The sequence below is a fragment of the Merops nubicus genome, unplaced genomic scaffold (assembly GCF_000691845.1).
Source record: "Merops nubicus isolate BGI_N331 unplaced genomic scaffold, ASM69184v1 scaffold965, whole genome shotgun sequence".
Taxonomy (NCBI): Eukaryota; Metazoa; Chordata; class Aves; order Coraciiformes; family Meropidae; genus Merops; species Merops nubicus.
The window spans coordinates 1-12,340 of record NW_008608733.1 but is presented as its reverse complement, the minus strand read 5'-3'; the positions used below and the strand labels follow the sequence as shown (position 1 = coordinate 12,340).

General features: G+C 41.5%; 1 protein-coding gene across 1 annotated transcript in view; it reads right to left on the bottom strand.

Annotated features, from left to right (window-relative positions):
* Nucleotides 1-4,973, bottom strand: part of LOC103772970 (core histone macro-H2A.1) — a 37,476-nt gene extending 32,503 nt beyond the window's left edge. Inside the window, exon 1 of the mRNA XM_008940316.1 lies at nucleotides 4,779-4,973. Within this exon, the coding sequence (XP_008938564.1) occupies nucleotides 4,779-4,950 (172 nt within the window). The 5' untranslated portion in view covers nucleotides 4,951-4,973. The remainder of the gene's footprint in view (nucleotides 1-4,778) is intronic.
* Between the last annotated feature and the right edge of the window lie 7,367 nt (nucleotides 4,974-12,340).

Below are 12,340 nucleotides of genomic sequence, written 5' to 3'. Positions count from 1 at the left end.
TCTCAGAATACCTGGAACTTGAATCTGCTTTTAGCCTAATGCTTTTTTACTGTGGACCTCTGAGCTCCCCTCTGCTTCCAAGCAGAAGTTCATAGAATCATAGAATTGTCAAGTTCATTTGTCAAGTTCAGCAGTACCTCTGCTTTGACAAACAAAAATAAGGGCAAAACAGTTTTCCTCTGCAACCCTGTAAAAACTCTCAGCAGCAAGCAGAACACAAGAGGTGAACAGCAGTTCAAGCTGATCAGCTTGCACATTGGAAAGTGAGCATCTGAAGTGATCAGTTAAACTTGCTGCCTTCAGGAAGGACTTCCATTTTGCAGCCAATCAGCAGCTGCCTTAAGAAAGTTTTCCACATTGAAAATTAATCAAGGTGAAAATGCAATGAACTGAGCTCCAGCACATGAACCTCCATTAGGGGATTCTGGTGACATCAGAAAGCCTGAAAACAAACACTCAGGTAAGCACCAGATTTCCTCAGATGCAGTTCTGACTGTGGCATTCAAAAGGTGCTTATTCTACATTTTAACAAAATACACCACAGGCAATAAAATTCCAGTGGAGAGAAACAAAGTCTAATGGAGAAAACAGACATCTAACATTTTCTCCTACCTAACTTCATCCTGTACAAAACATATAAATCAAAGCCTCATTTTTTTTTTCCTTATTCCTGCTCTCCTGCTGTTTTATAAACTTCTCTTTCTCCTCGTTTGCCATGACATTTTGGCAATTGAAAATTATTTACAGTGGAGAGAAGACGATGGGGAGCAGCAATCACTTGCAGGCCTGGTTCTTGCTGCCTTTAAATATGCTCAAGAGATTTCTATTTTTTAAGGGCAAAGGAGTATCTTTTCCAGTGAGTAAGAAAGTTTGGAGTAGATTGTAACTTGTGCAAGCTGTAAGCCTGAAGGGAATTTACCTGACTACACATATGGCTGGGACCAGTTCTGGCAAACACAAACTACACAACTTCATCTGAGTGGCTGCAATGCCCCAAACAGTCTTTGGCCATTCTCTTGACTGACCTAGTATTGTTTTTTTGACATAAACTGATACCAATATACTACTTTGCAGGGAAAATAAGGATTGGATTGCAGTTTTCTGAAGTACACATTAGGGAAGAGAATGAGGCAGTGAACCACTGTAAAAGCAGTGACACAATAAGGAAAGAAGACAATAGGAATTACTCACACTGAACTTCTTGCCAGCTTAAAGTGGTTGACAATGCTTAAAATTAGTCCTGCAGCATAAGCAGAAACTAATAAAATATTCTGACTATTCCCTGCAAGATAAGCAGCCCTGCATGAACTGCTGCAAAGGAGGAAAAGAAATAAGAACCACGTGCTATAGTTCTTCAGCATCCACTCTAATCCCCTTAGAGGAAAGGAAGGAAGTATATCCACTTGCTTCAGGATCAGTAAAACTCAAAGATGTTTGCTGCACACTCATCCATGAGCAGACATTTGCATCCTATTTGCAGTGGACATTACACATCATTTGCTTTGATGAAAAGCAGGAAAGAATAAGCAGGTGGCATTCTTAAGAAAAGAAGCAGCATACACTGGGCATGCTGATAAGAGAATTATTTTATAATATTACTTGTAGGTAATAAGAATCTTTAGTGAGTAAATAAGAGAAGGGGAACACTCCATGTGCAGCCTGTTTGTGTGTCAAGTATATTGAAATGCAAGATAAGGAAAAACCACTTCATTACCTGGAGACCAGAAGACAAATTGATCATAAACCTGCTCTATTAGTAGATATACATTATTTTTAAATTTATTTTAATGGACAACACAGGAAGAGGTGCTCTAGCCAGCCCCTGCAGTTGTCAGAAGCCAGGAGATGAAGCAGCAGAGCAAAGACAGAGATTTTTTAGTTCACAGGAACTGAAGCAGCCAGACCAAGTCCTGTGTGCTCAAACAGCCCAGGCTCCTGCTAGCAGAGCTGCACTGTGGCTAAACAGGCTGACACAACAGTCAGAGAACACCAGAAGTGGGCACACACACAGATGGATCCAGAACAGAACTCCAAGGCTGAACAGCTGGAAGTGTTATGGAAGTTCAGATCTCACTGAACCAAATATTATGGGCTAATGTCAGATTTATATCAGAGTTCAACTTTAGCAAAGGTCAGCAAAATTTAGCACCTCATCTTCTAAAGGATTCAAGTCAGTGTCATATTCTACACACACATGAACTAGGTTTTGAACCTTGGTAGGTTCCTTTCTATTAGGTCACATCTCTGTCGTTCTCCTCCTAATCTTTTCTGAAGTCCTTCTTTCTTCCAACTATTTTTGGTATTTTACATTTTTCCTCTCCTTCCTGGATGCACAGGATTGCTTTTATGATTCAGCCAATTTATTAGCATGCCACTTCACATGGTGTCCTGTCTGTTATGTCACGTTCCTGCTTTCATTTTGAAATGGTTGAAATGCTTTGATTTAGTCTCAGATCATGTGCTGACATCAGCATCTTTAAAAATTCTCCTGGAGAGAAGTCAGGATTTCTCTGGGTTTGGGAAGTAGTAATGGCCAAGAGGTAAAAAGAACACAGAACAAAAATCTCCCAGCATCTCGTTTCAGGGGACTGTTTCTGAATTACATTGAAAATGAGGAATGACCTGAAGTTCAGAAAACATACTGACCATTAAAGGCTAAAAAATTAAGGAGTTTGAAAAACTTGAGAAGGGAAAAAAAACCACTATCAGCAGATTGAAACAGTCATAAAGCATAAAGCTATTACTAACTCAGTAAGGAAATAAGAGTATCTGTGCTTTTGAGAGGCATCTGTGTGTAAGAATAAAGAGAACTTTGAGATACAGGATGCTAGGACTAACTACCCAGTCTTTATAGGAGAAAAAAGCCAAACCAAAACCAGCTTAATATTTAAAAGGAGAATAAAAAGGTACTTCTCCCCTCAGCTTTCCTTCCTCCCTTTTTTCTTATTCCTAAGGAAGTAATGTATGCATGTTTTATTTTTGCCTCTTTTTTTTGTTAATCTCCTCAGTTTCCAGGATGCACAATAATTAGAAAACACCTTTATTTCCCCAGCCTGTTCTCAGCTGCCTAAACCACCAGTGCCTCAGTAAACACTTTAAATCAGTGCCCCACTAACATGTGCTGCTCATTAGCAGTGCCTTAAGCTCACCTGCATTTTTTTCTTTAAAAAGAAGAAAGAAATTCACCCTTTCTTTAAAAAGGCAGCATTCAAAGCACCCTTCACCCCCAGAAGCACTTTGAGTTGTTATTGCTGTAAGCAGGAACCTTGCTGAAGGAACTGTTAATGTTATTTTAAGGCCATCTCTGAAGTTTAAAAGCATTCTTTGAAAGAAAGGCTCAAAGAAAGAAAACTATGAACATGAGGGATAAAAAAGGATATTTGATGGCTGAGAAAATTCAATAATGTAATATGAATCCCTTATGGAAAAGAAGCATTCTATTAATTACTCTCCAATGTTACCAATCTTCATCTTAAGGGGAGGAAGAAACTTGACAGAAACAAAAAAAATCAGCCTATTTCTCTTCTTCAATGTCAATAGCTATTATAAAGAGTGTCTAAAATTTGTCTTAAGTTGTATCACTTCAGCTTTAAATACTCCCAGCAAAGTTAGACCACAGGCTTTGCTACTTTGTGCTCAAGCCAAAGGCAGAATGAAGTGCATCTCCTCCTCAGGAGCTCAGCACACCACTCCCCTCACAACTACTGTCCCTGGAAACACTTGAACCTGCTGCAGCCAGAACATCTGCATAAGCCAAGGCACTGTGAAAAGAAACACTGCTATGAGTAAGGAAATCTAATTCAAGCTTTTCCTTAGTCACACAAATAGGATCTGCCTCCAAACACAAACCCATCTAGCACTGGTGCATTTTGCTGGATCCCCAGCCTACAGGTATACACTTGCATGTCAATCTGGCCATGTAAATATGGCTGAACTAGTGGTTTATTCTTATCCATTCATTTTAAGCAAAACAATATTGCTAAAAGCCCATAAGCTGATGCTACTGTAGCTGGAGTTTATTTTCCATTAGAAGGCTACTTTTATAGTGTTGTTTATGGGGAAAATTTGCAATATTTTGTCTTGTTTGAGACTAGAACAGCTATGTAAAGATCTTTACTTGCACCTCTAGTTGTGTATGCTTTTGGGCAAAGCATTTTCATCCTTTGAAGCTGCTTTCTAAAGGGAGGAAAATACTTTTGTCCTCCAAGAAAGTACTATGAAGATGAGAGAATTACAGAGGAACAGAGGAAGGACTACAAATGTAAGCAAATTAGCCACATTGATCCAGGGCAGATGAACAGTGTGCATTTGTACAGAGACTCAACCAAACAAACTGCAAACAGCATATGTTAGCCTCAAAAATAATCTGTAAAATGAACAAAAATGTTTAAACAATGCTGTAAGCAATCTCAGCCCTGTGTAAACACTGAGAAGCTCCACATTTCAAAGGAATGTATAGGCTTAACAGACAAATATAACCCAAACCAAAACACCCAGCACAGATTTGGAACAGGAAGGACCACAACACTGGAGGCCCAGTCCATACACATCCACATTAGCAGGAATCCTTCTGACTGCCCACGTGGAAGAAGAGCATTTACAACAGGTCAAAGCAAATCAAGTGCTGGAAGGCACAACAGCCACCAAAGCTCTGAGGCAGGGGTGGGGGTCCCTCTGTCTTGGCTTAGTGTGTGAGCAGCACAGCACTCACTTCAGCTCCAGCTTTTTTCAGCCATCTCTGAACCAGAGGTTACTTCACATTGTTCAGCAACACCTACCAGTCAGATATTCCAGTACAGCAGCCATGTACACGGGAGCACCAACACCAATCCTGTACTTGGGGTGGCCTTTCTTGATGTAACGTAGCATCCTTCCAACAGGGAATATCACCCCAGCCTTCGCCGAGCGGGAGGTCTTGGTCGACTTCTTCTTGCCACCCCTGCTGGACATTTTGTCTGTATTGGGTCTGGAACAGCACTCTGTACATTAGGAAGGGAAAAAAAAAAGATAAAAGGTTATTAACAAAGACTGATGCTGCAAAGAACCTCCAAACAGATCAGTATTTTGGGGTAAGCAAGGCTTTAGGGTGCTGAAAACACACTGACAAGTTGCCTTTTTAGAGTAAGCACAAGAACCTCCAATGATTTTACACAGAATGTTTACTTGCCATTGTTATCTTGGCAGAATTTTACACAGTGAATACGTAAGTCGGGGAAATGATTTCATTGAAATCTGCTTTGGAGTTATTCTTCTGAAATTCCTAACAGATTAAACCCAGTGCCATTCCTGAAGTGAAATGTGACAACTGCCTAACGTAAAACAGAACTTCTGTATTAAAGCAGAGGATGCTTTCTGCTAGGAGACCAACACAACCCACCACCCTCCAGGAAATCTCTGGAGTGGGACTTTGAACAACTGTGGTAGGACTGTTGCCACTTCAGCACGTCCTCTAGGAACCTGATGAACTTCAATCTGTCACCTTTCCTGAACATAGCAGTGATCTAAACACTCAGCAGATATCTGACAACTGTATCTCAGTTTACATCTGTGAAGAACTCTACTGCTGATACAGCTGTCAAACATCTTTTTCTCCCTTTGATTTCTGCTCAGGTTGTAAATAGAAGCTGACAAATCCAAAGTGGTGGAGGGTTTGCAGGCTCTCAAGGTGTCTTTGAAGGTTTAGGCAATACACTAGGTTTTCAAATTAACTCAGAGGAAAGGAGACTGTCTCCATCTAACCCTCCCACCCTCCTGTGTGTCTGAACTCCAGGGAAACCAGCAGCATGCACCAGTGATACACACACCTCAGCACATCCCAGAGCTTTCCTCGTTGCACAAACCCTACCTAAGACAAACTCTCAGCTCTATGTACTCCACAGTGAAGCCCCTTTAAGCCTGTTTTCCCATCACACCAGCTCTCATTTATTCCAAGTCCTGTCCTTGTCCTTATGAACCTAACTGTATTTGCCATACATTTGAATCCACAATGATTGATCGAGCTCAAAATTAGACAAAACAGGTTCACCAGCTTCAATTCTAAGTTTTGCAACTTCTGTTCTGTGCTGACATGTCCTGAAGACTCTTAAATCTCTGTGAGTCACTGAGATTCAGACTACGAAGCCACCAAATGCAGACCACTGGTTAATTAAAGGAATACCAGTATCAAATATTTCCTTTCCACCTCCACACTGCATTCATCAAAGAGTCTATACTTCCACAGGACGTTCAGTAAAATAAATGCAACAGGCTTCACCTTGCTTAAAGGTAAATGAAACAATCCCATTTTATTAGCTCAGATCAAATTTACACACAGACAGGACATTTTAGAAGGGGGAAGTCACCAAAAGGCCTCCTTCTCCTTTCCTCTGTTGTGAGCTCAGCTCTGTAATAACTATTATTCTGCAAAGAAGAGGACAAAAGCCAGTTCTCTTTGCCTTGAGAAACTGCCTAACTGGAGCTCACAACTGATTTTGAAAACCTTCCATTTAATTGCATTTTCTCCTCTAGTTAGCTTTGTCTTTGTTAGCAGGAAGGCTGGGTGGGGCTTTGAGTTGGCTATGGACTTTCTGCCAGAAATTTTCACAATTCATAATCCATTTTCATCAATACTACAGATGTTTAATCTCACAAAAGTTAAGAAGTTCACCGAATCAAACACCAGAGAAAGCAGACAAGAGGAATTCCTCTGCTTCTAGATTCCCCCACAATTCATCTGGTTTGCAACTTGAAGGGTGAACGATGAAAAACCTCATTTTTCTAGGGAAAACCTGCAAGTCTTAAGCAGAAAACTTCTATTAACCATGTGGCTTATGAGTTTATGGGATAGTAAGAAGAGCTGGAGGATTAATATGGAATTCCTTCCTTCCTGATATTGGGCTGTTTTCTTTTTCCTGCAGGAGAGTGTCCTCAAGCCATCAGCTGCACTTAGATCACAGTATGAGTCATGTAGCAGTGCTGAATTACTGCCAAGCAGGCTTTGAAGGACCTGGACTAAATACAGCTCACCCAGTCTGAAAATCCAAATGGAAGACCCACACAGATGACCGTGCTGGAGGTGGTACCAGAAAGAGAGGAGAGCACTGCCCTTGTGTTTTCAGTTCCAGGAAAATGGCTCTTCACAGAGAATGAAGGGAAGTGGCTCCTTCACACGTGGAAGGCAGCAGGCACCGTGTGCCACTGTCCCTGGATAGACAGCATCGACTCCAAGCCATGCTGAGTGAGTTGGTGACATGCTGTCAGCTGCCCTCAGTCACACCAAAGCCATCTCCCCTCTGTCACACTGGAGCAAAACATTTTCCTGTTAGTTTCCAACCTCTTTCATCTGGTGTCCAGAGGATGTTCCTCCCTTTAACTTACTATTTTCTGCTGAATACCTCCAAGCCTCCTGTCATCTGCAGCTAATACCCACCTGTGTGCAAAATGATGCATCTTTTTCCTCTCATAATATTTTACCACTTCTGCAAACTCTAGATGTTAATTTCCCCCTTTGTTTATACTCCTGTTGACATTTCTTCTGTTATTGTTTAGGAAAATCTTGGACCTATCTTGACAATTGACCTGATCCTCTCACACTGGACATTGAAGAGCTTTCTAGCTGCAAGTTTATCTGTGAGGAAAAACTTTGCCTGAACCAGAAGGTGAAGGACTTGCATATAATAAAGGTGAAATGCAATAAAGATGAGTTTCAGAGCTTCATTTCTCAAGGATCCCATTCCTATGACACACAGTGAACCACTGCATCTTTAGATATTGGGGATGGAGGGAGGGAAATTCCAATTAAGTTTTAAGTACCACTTTTAACTTTGCCAACCATGTGATTTGGAAGGGGCAAAAGAGAGCAGAAGGCATTTAAGACCTTTTTTCAGGCTTAATTATGGATTCAGGATCATGACACTTTGCAGAACCTGTTTGTCTTGCCTCTGAGCTGAGGGATGGCCCAACGAGCTCTCAGTGTCAATCCTCTAGTTCTCATTCATTCAGCAGAAAAGAAGGGAGAGGGAAGAGAGATTTCACTTGCAACAGCCACAAAAAGATTTATTGGAGTTAAATGTAGAGATCATGGCAACAGATCAAAAACTGAAGAAAATCGTGTGCCTTCCATGTTCTCAAATGGTTTATCTTTGTAACAGCAGAAACTCTGGGCTGCTGCCAACGTTAATGAACCAGAGCTGTTTGCTGAGTCACTGCTAGCCAGCAGAGGAGGGAGGCAATAAAGGGAACCTTATCACACAGGCCATAGTTCAGCCAAAATTGGTGCAGGATCAACTCCAATTAAAAAAAAAAAGACAAGAAAATCAAAGTCAACGACAGCCAATGGACCAGCCCTTTCCCTTCTTCCCTCTCTCTTGCCTTTGCAATGCAACTACTGAGGAGCTTTGTCAAACACGTAGTGTCTTCAGAGACCTGACAATAAAGTGATTTTGTGTTGATGGGACAGTTCACAGAATCACCACGGTGATAATCAGGGGATATCACGGAGAGGTCAACTCTTCCAAGCCCACCTTTAACTCTAAATCAAATTTAATGCCATATACCAGACCAGTGGGTCTGCTGTGCTCGGACATAGATTGCCCTAGCTGCAGAATTTAGCACCTGATTCACAGCCTCTTGAAAACCTCTTGAAGACTGCAGGCTGCTTTCCAAGACCTCAAAATTCACAGAAATGAGAGTTTGATGGTATAGTCATAGAATCATTAATTTTGGAAAGGACCTCCAAGATCATCAAGACCAAACATCAACCCAAGACTCCCATAACCACTAAACCACATCCCAAAGTACCACATCCATGTGTTTTTTGAACCCCTCCAGGGATGCTGACTCCACCACCTTCCTGGGCAGCTGGGCCAATGCTTCACCAGTCTTTCAGGAATGAAATTCTTCCTAATACCCAGTCGAAACCTCCCCTGACACAACGTAAACCCACTGCCTGATGTCCTATAGCTGGTTACTTGGGAGCAGAGACCAACACCCCCCTCACTCCAACCTCTTTTCAAGGAGTTGTAAGATCTCCCCTCAGCATCCTCACCTGTTCCTTGTGTTCCCCAGACCCTTCACCAGCTTCGTTGCCCTTCTCTGGACCTGCTCCAGCACATTTGGCTCAGAGCAAAGATTCAAACCATGAGTGAGGCTCCTCCACTGTCATGTCTTTGGGAGCCAGAAATAAATTTACTAAGAAAGAAAATAGTACTAAGGTGTAGTGATGAAAACAGCATAATGTCTTCTTGAAATCAGCTGTAGCAACTCTGGTTGGACATACTTTTCTGTGTGAAGACAGATACTCCACTAAGCCACACTTTCAAATGCCATCTTCCTAAAATGTGCACAGGCATCTGTTTTTCTGAAAGGTTTAACATCACTTAATTCTGAAAGTACAGCCTGCACATCCAGGGAAAGTGATACCCAATTTCCAAATACCAGTACTTCATTAGCTCAGTCAATTTGACACTTTCATCAGAGAGTAGTAAATAAACCCTCCCCTGCTATTAATAGTTTTCAGGTACTGGTTCCTAATGCCTTAAATCACTATGAATGCTACTGCTGTCAGGCAGGGATTGTCCCAAGCCTGGGCTTACAGGGGTGTATTAACTGCACTCAGCAAACAGATGATTAAATTTAGATCTACGTGATCACATTGTTAAGTGTAGTGGCATCCAGGAGACCACAAGCAGAATCCATTTATTTTACAATAGGATAAAGACTGAGATTTAGTAATTATTTTTCTCTTCTTTCCAGTACAAAGACTAAGCTGGAAAGTTCATTTTTGTATCACAAGAGATTAACTGCAAGGCTATTTTCTTTCCACTGTTTCAAAAGATTAAGGATGTAAGCACTGCCATTCTCTCTTAACTCTATTTATGTGCTATCATAACAGCCTCTCCCTCAGCTCTTGCTGAAAAGGTACATTTGAATTTGCTCTGACAAGGAAGTTGCTCTGTTCTTGGCTAATCAGAAGCTAGCCTGACATATTTATAAGAGGCACTGCTCTTAGAGTCAGTACAACATGGTCCCTAGCAATGCCTGCCCAGCACAACAGTGTCCCTGTCACCGTGGCTTCTAGGTGTGACTGTAATAAACAGCTAATCACTCAGTTATCTCTAGATCTAATGTGATTTTGAGTTTTAGATTAAGTGCTTTATCAAAGCAGTAACTCTCTGTGGTCTGAGAGGAGTGAAGCAGCTCTCCCAGCCCTACATTAATTTCTGACCTGAAAAGGTAACACCTCACCTTTATTTTCACTGGGAAAACTGAGACAACATCCCTCACCTAGAAATGCCTGATAGGTGTACTTTCTGTTCAAGATTAATAAGCCCAAAATAGTGACAACAAAAAGGATGGAAGAAGAGGAATAACATTTTCACAAAAATCTCTGTGCAAAGCAAAATACTGTTGCACAACTGTATTCAACTGGCAAAAGTCCCTCCCTCCTGCAAGGGGTCTGAAAACCCAAAACAAATGTCCCCTTAACTCGCAAACCTCCCCTGTGAACAGTGCTGGGAGTGTGACAAGAGTTTCTGCTGGGCACCCTGCCACCAATAGTCAGGAAAACCTAAACACAATTGTCTCCACTGACCACTGCTGGGAGCACCAGCATGAATCAAGCCCATTTGTACATTATAGCTTTTTGTGTGCTAGGTAGGAAGCATAAAATTCCACACAGGCCCTTAAATCACGGGACCGTTTGTGAATTCAGTGTTGAGGAAAACTGTTCTTTAGAATGTTTTGAAAACTTCTTTGCCCCTTGACATCTTTCAAAGAAAGCAAAAATGTCATAAAGAAGTCACATGGACCCTTTATGCAGAACAGACAACAAGTCCTGACCCTGGCTGTACAAAAATTTCTTTGAGAGGGCAGGATTTGAACCATTCTTCAGGAATGTGACTGTATCACCTCTATCAAGAGAATATCTTCATCAAAGCTCACTGCTGTGTACTAGAATCTTACCTGCAGCACCATGCAACTCTAAAGGACAAACTTAACCATGCATATTTATTTTAACACTAAGTTTGCAAGGGTGGATTTTTCTTTTTGCTAATGCTGGTCTTTAAAATAAGCAGTACTTAAGCATTTTTCCTTTATTATCATCATTAGGCCAAATTCTAGCCTAACTACTAGGTTTAAAATCAGTTATAGCTTAATCTTACCATCAACATTTGGCTTTACTGGCAATCAGAAGGCTACACCTTACACACAACAAAGTTATTCTTCAGGAAGCCAGAATGCCCAGAAGATTTCACTGTGAAAGGTTGTGATACATAACAAAACAACCTGAACCATTACTAAGTAAACAATAGTGTAATTTCTTTGTTTCAAAACACTTAAAAAAAAAACAACCCCAAACCCACAGAACATATTGGAGCTTTCTAAGGACCATTTGATACAAAATCTCTCACATCCAGTTACACTAAAATGTATTTTTCAAAGCAACTGTAACTGTTTAGTTCCCATCTAAATCTTTTACCTCTGGGTTCTGCCTAGAGAACCCAGGTTCTGTTTTTATTAATTGCTCACTTGCTCCTTAGCTCATTTATTTCTTCTGCTCTTAGGCATGGGGGAGGCAGTGGATCTGCAAAGTTCCCTACAGACCTGTTGCTAAGTGACAGCCACACACAGTCCTGGCGAAAAAATGGTCGTTCATTTGTATGGTCAAGTGATAAATAACAAGCTTCATCCAAATACATTTTAACAACCACTCTCCTGAGAGCAACATAAACGAAGCAACCTCAGTTTTACACCACCCTGCTTGCCTATGAGCTGGTTCCAACTGCAGGCTTCAGATGCAAACACACAGGCCTGCTGCAACTTACTTTTAAAGATTATATGGGGGAAACAAAAGCAATTATAGGAAGATATAAGTTACAGAAGGAGCTCATCCCCCTTCCTGCCTCCTACAGGCACAGCCCTTGGTCTAAATGCAGGTGCTCGTGTGACACACCTCGTGTGGAGCCGGAGGATCCTGCATTCACCTGCGTCTTGCAGTACTTGCAGTCCCCTCCGAGGAACACCCACACCCAGAGACGGGCCGTATGGGTTGCTCAAATCCTGCAGGCAGACATATTGCAGGCTGTACGAGAAGTGACAGTTCTCAAAGAATAAGAGGCCCCGTTTCTAGCTGAACGTTTATTTTTACCACACCCGGAAGCCTTTGGTTACGATATTAAAAATGTCATTGGGCTTTATTTATTTTTTTTGTTGTTTTAATTAAGTCATTCACGTGTGGCAGGCAACTTTTCTACCGCGGTTTCTCCGCCGCAAAGTGAAACACACCGAAAACATGCCCTGCTGCTTTTCACCTGCGCTTTTCGCAGTCTCTCCAGATTATCCTCCCCTGCGCGGTGACCCG